Raw genomic sequence first — 17,956 nt, 5'->3', positions numbered from 1 at the left:
ATGTTCCATGAACCCAGGTCAAGATAAGAGAAATCACTGATGGTGCTTTGTTGTTCTGCACAAACAAGTCCATAATGATTAGTGAATGCTACTAGGACTGGAATCAGTTTAGACTGTTCAGCATCTTTTAGAATCTCTAACATTGCAGCACATCAAGCTTCAGCAACTATTGAAAAGGCCATCAGACTCTTGTATAAGAACTCTTTTCTACTTGAAATACTGCAGTCCAAATACAATATTCAACAAATAAACCTTTCAACCATGGCTCAGGCCATAAAGAACAGACAGTAGACCCGATTTGACGCTTATATTCCATAGGGTTTTTATCTTAGTAAAGGTTTGATAAATGTGTCTAGCCTTTAGTTTCTGTGCTTGCATTGGAGAATTACAGTACACGTCTAGGTAAGGTCATGAACCTCATCAGATTTCCCCTTGAAGACCACCACTGATTACTTAGAGCCAGGTTAAGTTGGGTTCGTGGTCCCAGTGGCCCCATCCAAACCCATCGCCTCGTCCACAGTAAGCTGCTCAGATCGATGGACAGATTTGAGGGCCAGAAGGCTCGTCTCAATCCCTCGGCTTCATCGATTACCGTCCCCATTACTGCCTTCACACTCCCAATCTCCCTGTCCTATTTTATTTCTAATGCTTCACTCTCCAGCCCTTCCCTTTTTTCTTCATCTTTCTCAGTAGTTCTCTAACTGTAATTCTTCTTCCTCACTCTTTGTTTCATGCAGCGTCTTCCCTCCAACGTATCCATTCTCCACTCTTTTCTTCTTTCAGTCTCTTTGTCTCTTGCCGTCTCCCTTTTATCTCCCCGTCTCCCACTATATCCCATATCTCTCTTTATCGCTTCTTCTCCCTCCCCCTACACTCTCTTTCTCAGTCCCAAAGGCCTCGGGCTCCAAGCACTGGATTATCACACATCTAAGGAACTCAGCTTCCTCAGTCCTGTTGGTCCAATTAGTTGTCACATTGAGCATCAGTCAATCTACTGGAAAGTCCACAGGCAAAATCATCCTCACAGTTCCACACGCAGGAATATGTATTTGTGTGGATAAATGGTTTGTGGTTAAATGTGTGTTGATGATACCCTTTTGGGTTTGCAGTGGAATTACAGTACTGTGTGTTACCAAAGATAGCCTGTTGTTGTGGATGCACCCCATAATTTAAGAGAATCGGGGGAAGATGCACATGCATATGTGTGAACATCGCCAGCCCTTACTGTTCCAGTCTCTTCCTTGGAAAACAGGCCACCAATTTGATCAGAGCCCAATTATAGCAATTTCTCAGATATTCATGGGAGAACAGAGGAAGCTTGAAAAGAGGAAGAAAGCCGCAGAGACTTAAAGAAGCATGGAGATCAAAAAGAGAGTGTGGAAACAACAAAAGACCTGTTAGACATAAAAGAGGTGGAGAAAATTACAAAAGATGGGTGAATAGGTAAAAGTACGGAGTGAAAAGTTTGTGGTTCAAAAGGATACTTAGAAAAGACACTTTCATATCAAACATGAAACAAAAAAGAACAAAGTTGCCAGACCCCCTGATGCATATCGCTATACACCAGAGGTTTACCATATGTAGAGATATGGGAAATAGGCTTATGAACTCTGGCAAGAACAATAGTGATCAGGGCATGTTAAGGTTTGAGCCTAACTAAACAATGTCAATTCAACCAAAAATGTGTCTTTGAGTCTGAGTAGGAGTAAACACAGAAAGTTGTCTACTTTCACACCGCACAGTACACCAGATCTCCTTCCTGGTCAATTTGCCAGTTAACGTCCATGCCATATTCATGTGCACACACCAGAATGTTTGCATAAAGTTTTTTTTTTTACACATTTTTACAATAGAGTCAGTGAAATGTACAATATGGATCATAACCAACAGTGATAATCATAGTATCATAGTATCCCATGTAAAAGTAGAAACCTCTTCAACCACTGTTCAGTTTTTACAATGAAACTCTTCAGATATTAGAGTAGAAAAGAATAACAAAGTCGAAATTATTTCCCTAACACCTACCACAATTTGTCTGGTATCCAGATGTGCTTCTATTCCACGCAAGTGGACGGACTCTTGCAGGTGAGGTCAGCACAGGCTTTTTGTGTGGCCAGAGCAAAAGGCGAGCAGAAGCAAAGATCCATGTAATTGCCCTCCCCTCTTCCCCGCCTGAGCAGTTTAATGAATGGTGGCAATCTCAAACTACTGTTAAAATGGTAACGAGTTTGTGGGTCACTGGCTGGCCTCAGATAAAGAGTGCGGTCAAGGTCCAAAGCAAAAACGACTTCAACCAGATGTGACTACTCAGTGGCGGCTGGTGTCCTGAACCATTAGTGCGACCATTGAATGGGAAGGATGGAGGTAATAGGGAACTATTTGGATGAATGAAGTACTTTATTTTATACAAGCGTTCTTATGTGTGTGCCTGAGCAAGCAAGGACAGGGATGTAGAGGAAGTAAAATGTCCTTTGGATAACCAGCTAAGGTTTTAAACTACAGAATGAGAACATAATGGCTAATTGTCACTTGTTTAAAGGGTTGGTTCACCCAAATAAAATAAAAAAAACATAGTTGCTCACTTACTCCTGCTGGTATCAAGTAAATCATTTTGGTTTTACTTGTGCTTTTGCGATATTTGTCTCAAATTCCCTCTGTGCTTGCATACCATGAAGATAAATGGAATTTTGTTTGTGCCATGCACAGCCTTGAAAAACTTAACTGGCAGCATTTCAGAAGTGTCGTCAAGCACTCTTTCCTTCTATTGTTTAGAGTTGTTTTGCTGACAGCTTTACAAGCTGTTGAATACACATTTGCAGCTCATTTATATCTTTGTGGTTGTACTTAACTCCTTTCAGTTACTGTACTAGCTCACAGTCTTATCTTTATTTTGTTTTTACTGACTAGTGCATAGCAGAATAAAAAACATCATTCCTTAACCTGCTTCACAGACTTGGGACAAGTCCCAACAAACAAGAAAATAAACAGTTGTGCTTTCTCTACATGTACATGCTAAATGTAGCATGCTAATGTGCTTACAGTGACAATGATGACATGCTATGCTACGTAGTGTAGTGTAGTAGCTGTAAAGTACACCTTAGGGTTATGGGAATTTAATTTGCTTAGCAGGTATGTAGTCATAATATGAAATTAAAATGTTGACTGGATAATGGTGCCACAATTATTACAGTTCATCCCAACCTGAACATAAATGTCCATAGTTTATGACAGTCTATCTAACAGTTGTCAAGACATTTCACTGAACAACACAAATGAAAAGATAACATCAAACATCAGTAGGGTTCATCCCCCTGGCTCCATAAATGTCTGCATACAATTTTATAGCAATCCATTTAGTAATTAATAGGACCTATACAGTTTACCTAAATTGTAAGTACATATATGCATTTCTCTACATTCCCAAGTGAATTTCATACCACATGAGAGCTCAAAGTAGTGAAAGGGTTAAGTGACACAAGTGTTGGACATTGACTAGAATGACAGCACATTGTCTCCGGAGCTGGAATGTGACACACTCAGGGGATAGTTAGAAGGATATGTAACTGCAACATCCCCGGTTTGAATCTAGCCAAGAGCCTTTGTTGCATGGCATCTCTCTCTCTCTCTTCCTGTCTGATTCCCTACTGTACTCTGGTTATCAAATTAAGACACAGATTTAAGTCAAGGTTACAGATTACCCAACAAATTGAAAGGCTTCATGCAGTGGCGTGTCTACACTTCCATCAGTGTGTCTGTGTTTCCGTGTCTGTGTGACAGGGAGAGAGACAGAGATGGCGTCTCAAGTATCAGCACAAAGTCATTCCCCAAATTAAATCAGCATGGAATTTATTTTTGTGCCCAAAGAATATAAATTGGGCTTCATCTCCAAATGAGTTCCTGCCTTTTATCACAGACTGTGATGAATTGTTTATGCGTGTGGTCTCTTTCTGGAGAATGCGAAGCGCCCCAGAGGGATGAGGTGGGGGTGTCACACACTTGGATGGAGTACTTGTATTTCACTGTTTTTGCTTAAAAAAATGAATGAGTGCATTCTTTTTCAGAGTCTCTGAGTCTGTCTGTCTTTATTTCCCCTCCGGTCCCTTTCTTTCTCTAACGTTTTCTCCCTCCTCAATAGCTGATTGATAGCGCTCTATTGACACACAGTTGATGGGAATGTCTCGGGGACAAACGGTGGTTGTCAAGCTGGAGTTCATGGTCAACTCGGCTACGAGCTTGACTCTCAATAGGGTCTCTTGTAGCTCTTGTATGAAGTCATCCAGGGGTCCTGACCACCCTGTTGACTTTTCCCCAATAAAAGCCATTACACTCATTGTCCACTAGCTTACAAACAAGAAACCCACAGTGGCCGATTATGTGGTTGTGGTATTACAAGGTGGCTACAATAGAGCGATACTTCGTCTACAACAGTTTGATTAGGTCACCAAGTTCACCACAAACTTCCTTGCAAGGAGGATATTGCTAATGAAAAGGATGAGCTCCCAGACTATGTTCGCTTCAGACTGACGTGTTTTTTAAATACTTGTTGACTCTAAGTGTGGTTCTATGATTTATTTGTACTGACTTTCAGCCGACTGGCATAGCTTTGCAGTTCGAAAAAAAGGGGGGATTTTTTTCTTACCGCTCTGGTTGAATTCTCAGCCTGTGCCAATTTTGCCCTTTAGTCCAATGAGCTGTAGGTAGAAGCTACCAAGTTGTAGTCTTAACACACTGCTCTGTACACTAGAGGCAATGGAGGAATCAGGCTTCTGTGCTGTTCAGCAGTTTTGTCAATGTGGCTAGGTATGTTGCTGCCAAATAAACGCTCTCCTTGCCTCCTGCCAGTAGTGATTTATGGCCGAATACATCCTTGCCCTGTCCACTTCATCCCCAAAGAAAAATAATTTTCCAATTGAGCAGAACTTAGGCCTTGACGACCGACTCAACATGGGGATAGAGAGGCAGAATATTTTATTGGCATTGGCATCTGGATGAATGATGCATACCTCAATCTCATGGGCCTGATGGACTGATAGACCTTAGAGGCACAGATTCTTTTCCCTTCTCTTTTTCATGTACAAGACAGGGGATGCAATTTGATGAGAAAGCTACAGTGTAATTATAGATTTATGTTGAAGGCAGGGCATATTTATAACCAGCAGGCCAAATGTATTTTGTGTCAGAGGAAGGACACAAGTTGTTAGAGGCTGTAAAGTATTACCGCATTTATTATTATATCTTTATGTGGAGCTGCTTTTCTAACCAAGCACTGGGACATGGTACATGCTCTATATGTATTGATTGATTATGTGGTTTATATATGTTGTCAAGCTGTTTTGCTGCATATATCCAACATTTCTAAAGTCAAGTCAGGTAGTGTATTTGCCCTCCCTCGACATTGAATGTATATTCGATGTAAGCTTTAATCACAATTTGCAACATGTAATGTAAAAATTGAGCTCGTAGTTGACAAACCCTCAGAGAATTTTCAATTATCAAGTTTGCAGATTCACACAGCTCTGCAGATCCTTTTTGCTAGAAAGCTCCGATAACTGATCTGATCCACTGTTCATTAGTGTAGCTAGTAAGCTACTAGCTGGTGAACGCGGTTAAATATTAAGCCGCTAAAGAGCCAGATATTTTTCTCTGTAGTTTTTTGGGAGTAAAATGTCACTAGAAATAGAGTGAACATTGGAGTTCCATTTGTTAGGTGGACAGAAACACAGATCCAAATGCATTCTAATGTCACTCCATATCTGTTGTATGTGTAAAAAGGTGTTTCAAACTAATACTCAATAAAAATAAATAAATAAAATGAATAAATGGCAGCTTTAAAAACCAGCTTGAGTTTTCAACTGGAGGTTTAAAGCTGAAAGAAAAAAGAAACCAAGATTGGCTTGAGGGAAGCACAAGTACTAAGTGTGCAACATGGTAGATCTAATCCGTATGTCAAGAGACCAGTGCTGTTACTTTGCCTCTCTGCCTGCATGGTAAGAGTGTCAAGCTTTGCACCAGTATCTCATTAGGAGAAGGACAGCTGTGCAGAGGCGGACAGCCTGCTTCCAGAGACACCGGTTGAGTCACAGTAGGCCAACGACCAATCGGGGAACACTTGCTACATGCTGCATGACTCAGAGAGCCTCACACGCCGGCTCGCTCACAAATTCAGATACGGATGCTGTCTAATTCCTCATCAGCAAAGAAAGTTTTTCTGACAGTTAGAGGCAGAGAAGAAGCAGCTTGTATGCTGTCACTGCATCTGTTAGGGCTGTTACCAAGGTTGTTATCAGCCCTGGCAAGCGGGCTTCTGCTCGGGGAAATGTCCTCTGTTCCGGTTTTCTGGACTCCATAAACATCTTTGGAAGCCAAGCTCCACCAGGGTTGGAACTCGCGGGTTTGGGTTGCTTTGAGCCAAGTGCCCAGAGACTCCACTGAGCGGCTTTGATGGCAGTCTGTGTTGTGGAAATTGGTCTAGAGCTCTCAAAGCTCATTCTGTGTGTCCCCAGCTGTGGTGCTCTGCTTTGACCAACTCTTAGTTTTGTGCAGAAAAAACTCTTTTTTCACAGTTACCGAGACCAGCCCCGCCTCAGTGGAAGGTCTTTTAAAAACTGCTTAGGGTTTCCTTTTGAATACTAACTGCAACTGGTTGCTGCTGGCTCAGTGGCTCTGACACAAGAGGGCAATATGCAGGCTCTACTTCATGCTAGAGGGTAGGTTTTATAAGGCTAAACGTTTTAATGGATGAAAACATATTTGAGAAAATATTTGGGCCTCCAGCCAGGTATCTTATTAAGACAGCTAAGTAAGACAGCACAGCTTTCATCCTATCTGACAAATACATCAACCAGATATTTGTCCTGAACTTAGGTTACTTAGCTGTCTTTCATATTTCACCCAAAGGCCACCTAGAGCATCAAATATTCATACACTTGTTCTGCAAGCCACCAAAAATTTAAGGTAACATACAGCCTAAAAATAAGAGCCATAGTCATGTACTAACACCACAGACAATGTGGTGATACAGGCAGTGCTTGCTTTCCACATTAAGATGTATCAGGGGTGTCCATATTGCACAGACTCTCCAGCTTGACTCCTTAGCAGCAGCCACCTTCAACACAGCCTGCTGTTGGCAGCTGCCTCTGGGCAGGACCCCTTGGCCAATCAACTCCCCTCTGCCTGAAGGCAGGCCTCGGCCCTTCTCTCGCTCCACTACCTAGAACTGCAAGCCGGCCTGTCAATCACACCACTAGGCCCCACTGTGCTGCCTGACCCACTGGCACTCTTGCCATGGCAACACAAATCCCAGCAGACCTAGCTGTCAAGAACAGGAGTTCTCAGAAATATGAAAGACAAGAGTCTGTGATCCGGTGTACACGCATGGGGTTTGTGCCCGGACCAAGATGTCTCGGTCACATGAATGATTCATCCCTATGTGTTAGTCTTTTGATTTTTGTGAAATATAGTAATAATATTAATAAGCCCAAAAGAAACTTAAAATAAAGATCTCATAATCAAATCACCCCAAGAAAAATCTGCTTAAGCAAAATTTGTAATTTTGCTTGCTCAAAGGAGGCTAGGAGGAACACAGAGGGAAGCACTGTGTGAGCTCTCTTTAAAATCAAAGTGGCAAACAAGACTGTTATTTGTTCAGGGTAATAGTTTCTCCAAGCACCCTCAAACAATACTCAGCATAGAAATCAGCAGCAGTGCAGATGGAGTTCCTCCACGGTTGCCTTTTTTTTTCATATATAAATGCAGAGGAGAGATTATTTCAAATCTTGGCCAAACATTGGCCACAGTTATGCCGGTCTATTGACTGACCAATGGTGCTTTAAAATATAGGTTTGATTAAAAAACCTATATTCCATCTTCATCTTGCTGCCTAAAACTGTTTTTTGGCCTTTAGGGTCCAGTGAAATTTATAACAACACTGACAGCTGTGCACATTGCCTGTATTTGTTGTTTTTCGTCATTGAATTTGTTCCAAAAAATATGAGAGAAAAATCTAAAATGGAAAACTGGTGAAAAAGGATTTAACAAATTAAGAACAATGTTATTCCCAGTTTGTAGTTATTTTAACATTAAACTATGATATTATAATAAAGAGACATGAAAGGAAAAAACATTTGTGCTACCACTGTAGCTCAACATCAGTAATCATTTCTGGTGAAATTGCTCAATGTTCAATCTACTGCAGCACAATCAGCCATTAAGTAAAACTGTTATTGCTGGCTAGCATTTAACCGAAGATCTTGATCCATTTGTTAAAATATTCAGCTAACTCTTACAAAAGTGGTTTTCAAACTTGGGTCTGAGGACCAACAGGGGTGCTTGAGGGGGTTGTAGGACGTCCCCAGCAAAAAGAGAAATAGAATCTTGGATCACATTTTTTGGAATTTGGAATAACAATGGAAGAAATAGGGTTGGCTGTTTTGATTGATTGTGATTTATAAAGATCTTATTTTGGGTATTGATTGACTTTGGAGACGTTATTATTTTCAGACCTGAAAATGAGGAAAAATACTTAGAGGGGATTCTGGGAACCCCTGCCTAGCTTGTTTTGTGGAGTTCTTAAAGCTGCAGTCATTTACAAATTTTAGGTCACTAGCATGCAATGGAACTAAGACATAAACACACAAAAACATTAGACGTTACACTTTCTTTACCAGCTAGCTACAAAATGTTATATCTGCTGTACAGTAGGTCTTCAGCATCAGTAGGGAAGCTTTGGTACATACAACACTTTTGAAATAAAGAAAATATTTAAAAGAAAAAAATATAAAAATGGGAAATCATATAAATTAACAGAAACATCAGACTTTTTCATGTGTCATGAGGGGTTGTGGGTGGCTACTTGGAGTAATGGCCTCAGTAGTTTTAAAATCCTGGCTACAGCCCTCATTTGTTTCCTAGAACCTGCAACCCAGTGGTTCTTGTAGTCACTTTATGTTGATGTTGAAGTACTACTGTAGTAATGATATCAGTCTTTAAAAATGTTGGGGAACTACTAGTATTATATGCCAAGGTGAATTAAATGAAAATTAAAAATTAGCATCACAGAGCCCTCTTAATTGTTTGCTGTCCACACACAAACCATAATCAACCATAATTTCTTTCCACTTTTTTTCCCAGTTGGTCATCCATGCCACACTTGGCTCTGTGCCCCCCAGTGTCCACTGCATTAACCAGTCCTTTTCTGTAGTAGTGGCTTACTGCTCATTAAATGTCTCTCTCTCTGCTACCTTGTCTTACAGGTCATCCTGATCCTGACCAAGTACTACCACGCTGACTCCACCAAGGTGCTGGAGAGCTCGCTGTGGAGGTAGGCCAAACGTTTACACCATGTTTGCTCTCACTAGATGTCTTTATGTCATGTCTGGCCTTAGACTCACGCAGACCTTTCATCAGCAAGCAGCTTCCCTTTAACAGCGAGGTCAGTGCAGGTCTCGGTTATCTCTCTGCTGTGCTTCTTCAAGGAGACAAGAGTGATACGGAGTGCTGAGCGGACAAAACATCAGCAGGCAGCTACGAGTAAAGTGGGGGACCGGAGAGTGGCGCTGCGAGGCCAGAGCGGGCATCTGTTTGGGCAGATAGCATATCAGCATGGCACAGGGCAGGACGATGGGCACCGGCAGTGCCAGGGAGAGGGGTCAAGTCTGGCTGGCAGAGCTCCCTCTATTTAGCAAGGCTGTCTCTCGCCAAAAACACTTCACACTTGTCTCGCTTTTGAGCGGTGGAAAAACCAATGCATTCCGCTCAACTTCACAACAAGAGTATCGTGTTACTTACATATATTCTCATGGAATATTAATTTCCTCTTTATTCTAAATCCACTTCCTACCAGCTCCTGAGGTGCTGCTCTGTAGCTGAGCATGTCCTTCTCATAGATAAGAGTGTGGAGGAAACTTAATTATATTCAAATTTCCTCATAAAAACTTAGAAAATAGACAAGACAGGGCTCATAACACTGGCTAAAATTAGCCGTCTAGAAGGCATTCGCACAGAGCAAAACGTGTCTGATGGTGGTACTTAATTCATGCCATTCACCTCACTGAGGGCTCCATGACTTCAAAGCTTCAGCCGCTCATTAGCTCTGACTGCCTGTCTCCCTGGAGGACAGATATGAATAATGTACATATTTTTATCCTTCCCTTGTTGATGTTTTAATTGTTGCAGTGTATGAATAATGCTGCAGATTCACCACTGGACAGCCCACTTGAGAAAGGAAAAAACACAGCAAGTGGTTGAATTTAATCTGAATTGAACCTAAATTGGCAGAGACAGAAAAAGCTGGCCGTCTGCCTGTTGGCATCATTGTCTAAAAAGCAGAAATTACCATGAAATTAGCATGTTTCTAAGAGGACCCATAAGGCTCTCTGACCACGTCTTGGTAGGTATTATGTGTGGGGTGTACCTCAGTTCCTTGTAGCTGTCAGCTTGGCGTGGTGTGTGGACAGCCACAATCCACTGGCCTATAGGCTTTGAAGTCCCAGAGCTGTAGGATCAAACAAGGGAGATGGGGGAAGATGAATGGGTTTGCCGTCTTGGCCTGTCAGGTGGCGTAGATCAAGATGCCAGGTTCCACACAGGGGGAAAGTTAACAGCACAGAGAGGAGAAAAGTTTTTCAGGGCAGCCGAGTTAATGAACTAAGGCCCTTTTAGATCAGTGGTGGTCTACAGAGGCTTGTCTTCTATCAATAGGCAAAGCACACAACCTGTGTCTTCACAGTTGAACACATAGAACTGTTAGTGGCCTATGTGGATTCAACCCAAACAACTGAGTATCAGCCAGTTAGTGTCATTCACTTATGCCCTGAGAAAGGACCAGAGAACTCATTCAGACTGAAGTGTGTTAGCTGGGAAAACTTCCCTCACTGTGCTAAACTACCTTAAATTATTTTTGATGGAATTTTTGTTGATCACAATGGCCTAAAAATGCTGTTTTGTAATCCAGTGGGCACTTACACAACAAATAATAGAGGATAAGTACAGTATGTCAGCATTTATTGTTAAAAATAAAGTTCCAATTAATCCGTAGACAAAAAACATGCTATTGCTATTCATAAATTATTATTTTCCTTGGACATCTTGTGACCCCCTTAAATAATAATAGCAGCAATACCTGTGGATAGTTGGGTGTACAAATTGTGACTTTTTAGCTGTTTGCGCCATCTACTACCAACACTTGTGGTTGGTTTCTGACTGTACACCATGTTGGCGATCAAACCACAACCAAGTAGTTGTATTTGCCTAAAGATGATAACTATACAGTTGATAGATCGGTCATTGGAGGTACAAAGACTTTCATCAGTCATCAAAAGAAGGTCAGTCAGTATAAACTATATCATGTCTGTTCAAAGTTAAAACAAGATTTATTTAAGAGAAAACAGGACTAATAAAGTTACTAGCTCCTTCCTTCTCATCATAACCATAACCACACTTCGTGCCATGTCACACTCTGTTTCCCAGTGTGCTGTGGAGACTTTTGTCTGTCCCCAGGCTTTGGCATCAGTGCTGGCTCCTTAACCACTGCTGCCTGTTACTCCTGTATGTCTGTCCTCCAGTTTGTTATGGCGGGGCCAGGTTTGCAGGCTATAACACAGCTGATAAAGGAGCTCCAAACATCTCACTTGTCGCGTGAGAATGGCTCTCTTTGTGAAGAGAGGGGAAAGAAAGTCAGTGGCAATTCATGGACCACGTGAAGCTTTACCAGGCAGTTTATGCATGTACGCAAGTAAAAATATGATAAAATGTAGTAGGAAGATTACTCACACTTATCCATGTGAGGCTGTAGAACTGCCTGTTGGCAAAATGCTTTCTTTCTTTCTTTCTTTTTTCTTTTTCTTTCTTTCTTTCTTTCTAGGTAATAGGAGCTTCAGGTTGTTCAGAGTCTGGTCAATAATTGATGTTGTAGTGGCAGTGATGTTGTGTTTTCTGTGGCTGAGGTAAATTACAGCAGTCAGAGGTCTGGACCCCTGAAGTTAAGAGATACACTGGACACTTAAAACTCTGATGTCCTGCTGCATGCCTGTGTGTTATAGCTACACATCTGTTTAATGTCTGTGGACTACTACCAACCTCTACTCTGCAGTCTTGTTAGACCAGTCAGGGGAATTTCCCAACCTTCAACAATATTTTAGTCATTTAGTTTTTAGTTTAAACATGCCATACCAGCAGTAAAACATTAAGGACTCAGTATGCTTCAAATGGACAAGTTCTTATGAAAGTGTTGTTTGAACAGTGTTTATGTTATTGTGGCCTCCTCCTGGCTGCATCCCATTGCCTCCAGGATCACTCTCCAAGAACACTGTAGCTTTTGTGTGTCTTGTGTTTTTGTAGACATGACAGAATTAACCCTTCCTAAATCCCACCCCTTTTTGCTCTGTGCATCAGTTGAGTAAGACTCGGTCAACTTTCTCCTTTCCTGTATTTAGATATGCTATGTGCTACAGGATTTTCTGATGCTGTTAGGCAATCCAACAAGTGCTTTGTTTGAATCATACTGAGACCTTTACTGCAAACATTTTGACATATTAACTTGAAGTAATTAGATCATCTCTAAGAGCATAGATAACCTTCTTTTTCATGTTGTAGGGTTAGTAGGGACTATTTCTAGTTCCAAGATATTACAGCTTTTAGAGTTTCTGGCAATGGCAGATGGTGGATAAAGTGGAAGGTTGAACATGACATCCACAATGAGTTCCTACTCTGCGTCTTGCTTGAGGACACTTTTGACACAAGATATTTGCCTGAATCTGTCTCTCATGTTGACTTGTCCAGACTTGTGCCTTAAATACAGATCAAATTCAGATACGGCATCAGAGTAAACAGAGAGAAAGGTGCTTATAGATTTGGCAAAGACATGAGGATTTGCCACTGCATTACCAAACTCTGTGATGACTGCAGGCTGACAGAACTCTCCTTAAGACTGTTGCTCCAAGTCGAGCCATGAAATACTCAGTAAACCTTTTTGATCCTCAGACTGAAAGGAGCAGATGTGCACTTCACTTTTTTTGGCTTTGAATCCTCAGTGCAAGAATTTCTCATTTTTAGATGGTAGATAGTGGCTCAAATATTAGGCAGTTAGTGCCGTCCATTTGTGATTTGATGGATATAATTGATTGTAATATCATATTTTGATCAGATTACCACATAATATCCTGATTTTAATGTATCCAAAGGCTAAATCCAGTTTTAGAGGCTTTTAAAACCTTAAAATGAAAAAAAAAGGTTGTATATTGGAACATCCCATTGTTTTACAAGATATATATTGGAATTGCAATTTTTGGGGCTCTAATCCAGGTATATTGGATATTGGTTCAAACATTGGCTATTGGAAGCTTCGCTCCCCTCTAAATATTGGCTTTTAGCCTTCGAAACAGACCTAGAGAAACACATACAATCCAAGTATTTATATTCTCACTTTTGGTTTTAAAAAGTTGTTTGACCTCAAGTACCCCCACAGTAATCATACACTCACATAAACAGGGTGTTGGTGTGAGAGTTGGGGGGTATATATAATTCATGCTGTCTTCACACATCTTTTGAAGAGGCGAGGGGGGCTGGTAGCCATCGCGCCGGGGGGTTCCACTGCTCCATTATGGATGAAGAGATCGTCTGACAGGCCAGCACTTATTATTATGTACAGTAGATCAACCAAAGCACACTTCCACAAACACAACCATTGACAATATGTCCGTCATATATGCTAAACTGTCAGAATTGCCTTATCAACCATAACCAACGAGCCAATTTAATTGATATTCAATATGTAAATGCTTCACTCCAAACACAACATATAAGGATAAATTAGGTTTACGAAGAAATTCTGCAAGCATGTGTTTATATGCATGCATAAAGATCTGCATGTATATCTATATGGATCTGTATTGTATACGTTGTATGCATTTATTTTGTGTGTGTTGTTTTGTATGAAAGAGGGATATTTGTCCGTGGCTATGGATAAGAGATGTTCCGATACCATTTTTTCCCTCCCGATACTGATTCCGATACTTGTGCTGTGGGTATAGTACCGATTCCAATTACCGTTAGGAGCTTAACGGAGCTAACCGGAAATAGATTACTTAATTTTAATAAATGACGTGGTAATCGGATCAGTGCCTGGACTCAAGTACTCGCCGATACCGATGCGGCAATATCGGAGCAATTTCCGATAATTTCCGATACAGACAGACAAACATCAGTCCTCCAACATCCACACTTCACCCTCCTCTCTCCACATGGACTCAAATTCAAAATTTACGTCTTCTTTCTCTGTAACAAAAGCCGCTCTTCAAAGCTGCATTCAAGAAGCAGAGCAATCAGGGAGATCATAAGGGATGATACAGGAAGTTGAAGCTTTGATGATTCCTGTGGGGAAACTGGGTCATGATAACGTAATACATTACAAAAGAGAGTAAGAAAAGTGAGCTATTTCTTTTTCTAAATCATGTCAACACAGAAATGTTGACATGATTGACACATTCATTATTAGGCATTTGAATAATTACTGTAAACTGCTGAGATGATTGGCAGCCACTTCATTCTTGTTCTTGAAATGCTAAGCAATAATGTTTATGAGAAATCCTACAGTTTGTAGTTCCTTTAATGCAACACAGAGAATGTTTTACTAAGTTTTTCTGTTTATGAACACTTGTTTTACAGAAAATAGTAAAAGACACAGAGTTTATTCTTGGAAATAGTAAAAAATCTCAACTTAGTAGAAAACCACCTAAATAGCAGCAAATGGTAGCAAATACATCCTGAGAGGATAGTTTGTCAGAAATGGAACAGAAGGAGAAGGTCAACTCTTGTATCTTGTATATCGTGCTCAGTGCCAAAAGAGTTGTTCAGGCTTCCTCATGGTTCCATGCACACGAGAGTTCTTCTCCAGCCAAGCAGGTTGAGAGCATCCCTGTTGTACAGTTCTTCAGCTGAGCCAACTGACTTACTATTGGCTCCCCACAGATTAAGGGCATAAAATGCTTTGCTTTCAAATATTGCTAATAAAAAGAGTAATTTAATGTCTTACAACAATGAAAGTGCCCAATACACCAAAATCCACTCACAGCCCAGTGTTATTACTGGGGGCTCAGTTTTTAACACCGCCAAGCAGACCACGTACAGAGAGCATCCATTGTGTTGCAATTTTTAATAAAGAAGACTAACAATATCCTCTTACATCATAGTACTGAACATGAAATGCACACATGGATTTTTTCCAAGTATGGCTTCAGAGATTTTAGCTTTAAAGGGATAGTTATAGAGGTCAGCAGTTGGATACAAACAGACAGGGATCCCGGCACAGAGGCAGAGCATTGAATGGCTGTGGATGGGAGTATTTAGCCACCTAAAAAATGCCCACCTCAAACAATCAATATCATTTTTAAGTGTATGCTGTATGTATATAAAGAATGTTTTAACTGCTTTACCTCACTGTCAGACAGCTTTTTTCTTTGGCTCTAACCATAGAACTTTGTATTCCTACGCACTCCACTGCGACCGTTGCACTGTATTCTGCCACAGACTGTAAGTAATTGATTATGGATAAGTACCTCATACAACTCCACTTCAAAAAACCTGAACTGTCGCTTTAAACGAAAATGAGGTGACATCGGCCACATTTTGAGAATAACATTAGAACGTACTGTATGTATATGAATTTCAGTGTCTGACAGCATGGCTTTAGGTTGTACAAATGAGCAGCAGTACAGTGAGAAACAATTGCAGAATACAGAGAAAGTGAAAGACTGAGTGAAAGCTGTAATAACAACTTAAGGCTACAGTCGATCATGTATCTTTGTTTCAATTTGTCTCAATGTTTTGAAGCCGCTGCTTTGAGGCTTATTGGCTGCAGGGTAGCACATCTACAGCTCACTTCCCACTTTGATGCCTCCTTAATCAGTTTGTTTCAGATGTGGATGTGCGTACGTACACACTCACACACACAGTTATTCCACCATTACAAATGTGTTGATGATTAGCCCTCCCTAGGGTCCAGATCACATTTCCCCAAACTAAACCAGGAGAGAGAGCCACAAAGTAGAAACACACGCTTTTGGGCTTAATCAAGACAGCATGTTTCATTTCCCCTCTCCTTTTCCTCTTCGCCTCATCCTGCCCTCACTTCCACTCATTCATTTCCCTCTCAGGTTTTCCTCTCTCTCTTCTCTCTCTCTCTCTCTCTCTCTTCTCTCTGCTCCGTCTCTCTCTCTCTCTCTACATTTCTCTCAGTGTTTCTCCCTGGGTCCAGATGGTCTGGGGTGCCGTAAATACTTAATCGAGGCGAGAGCATCGTCCTCCCTTCATCCCTATGCCCCCCTACCTCCACCACCTCATCACTTCCCTCCATCATGCATATTTCACAGCCTAGAGAGAGAGAGAGAAAGCACCCAAGAGAGCTCTGCTTGCTACCTAAGATGGCAGGCAGCGAGACCATAGCGTACCATAGTGCTGGGTAGAACTATATAGACCTCTTTGAGGGATTACAGTAACATATAGAAACGTCAAGCCTAGCAGAAAATAGATGAAATAACCTTTCTGGGCAAATGTATTGAGGAAGGAATGAAAAACACAGGTAGAATGAAGGAATCAATGAGCTGCTTCAGTGATGGATAATTCATTGTGTTTGGGTGGAGCAGGAGACCTGGTCATATCTCTATTTTCCCTTCACTTTCCTTAACATAAACAAGAGATGCAGCCAGCTATCTGTGAGTCAGCTTGTTTAACTTATTTGTCACTTTGCTGACTTTATTATTAAATAAGACATCTTACTCATTCACCTTTCCTTCCCATGAGTCCAAATCATAAGTCGCTGCCGTCCAGTAGCAGGCGTAGGCGTACATTTAATCCAGACTATATTTGTGTTACTGCACACTCACAAGTCTACTTAGGTAAAATTAATTAGTTAGCAGGTTGTTGTCAATCACTTTAAATATGATTGACTGGTCTAATACGCGTGACACCATAATTGAAATGTAATGCCTCTGTAAAAGATGATGAAGCCTGATTAGACTACAATGAAATGAATTAACCTCCAGAGTTAAGAGTTAAGAGTCCAAAACCAAGTTGATTTATTGAGAGAATATAGGAGATTGATTCACAAAGTCAAGATGATTAAGTGTTAATCTAAATCGTATATTTTACTTCTCATTGCTGCTTTCATTACATTGATGCTTGGTAAAACCCACCAGTCAACCCCTCACCTTAAATATTATTTTTAACAATAATGCTTTAGTCCCTTAAGCATTCACATTTGAGCCTTGGCATTTTTGGTTTTCATTGAAATATCGCAGCAACTATAGGATGGACTGCTGCACACACATTCATGCTCCCCAAAGGATGAATTGCAATCACGTTGATCTCCTTAACTTTCATTAGTGCCATCATGCATTCAAATTTATTTATTAATTTGTCAATTTCAGCTTTGTGTTTAGTGCTAATAAGATGGCATAGCTGCTAAATATCAACATGCTAGCATTATCATATGTTAGCATGCTGATGTTGGCATTAGTTCACAGGCTCACAGAGCCACTAGCATGGCTTCAGACTCTTAGTCTTGTTCATTTCAAGAACATTCATTAAACCTCAGTTTCATTGAGCCCTGTGATAGACTGATGAGCTGTCCAGTGTGGACCATACCTCTTGTCCAATGTCAACTGGGATAGGCTCCAGCACCCCACAACTGCTTATAGATAATGGATAGATGAACGGATTGATGGATGGATATTGCATTTTATGCCTTCATTAGATAGTGACAGTAGAGAGATGGCAGGAAATGAATTGAGAGAGAGGGATCGACATGTAGCAAAGGTCCCCAGCTGGATGTAAATCAGCTATATTGCAATACATGGTCAGTACCTGTCTGTAAAGATTCTAAACACTTGTGCCCACTGGATGCATCTGCAGTGTTTCAGAAGCAGGGCGTCCTAAAGTCCTCCTTAAGTCCTGTGCAAACGAA

General features: G+C 40.9%; 1 protein-coding gene across 1 annotated transcript in view; it reads left to right on the top strand.

The window, feature by feature from the left end:
- The window catches only part of sorcs2 (sortilin-related VPS10 domain containing receptor 2), a gene marked incomplete in the record, with an annotated part of 290,079 nt that overhangs the window by 58,547 nt on the left and 213,576 nt on the right, over positions 1 to 17,956 (top strand). Inside the window, 1 exon segment of the mRNA XM_035675658.1 lies at positions 9,252 to 9,319. Coding sequence (XP_035531551.1) covers positions 9,252 to 9,319 — 68 coding nt within the window.

The sequence above is a fragment of the Morone saxatilis genome, unplaced genomic scaffold (genome assembly GCF_004916995.1).
Source record: "Morone saxatilis isolate NCDOM2014 unplaced genomic scaffold, NCSU_SB_2.0 Contig4, whole genome shotgun sequence".
In the NCBI taxonomy this organism is placed as follows: Eukaryota; Metazoa; Chordata; class Actinopteri; family Moronidae; genus Morone; species Morone saxatilis.
The sequence above is the reverse complement of the archived record's forward strand: the minus strand, read 5'-3'. Positions and strand labels throughout refer to the sequence as shown.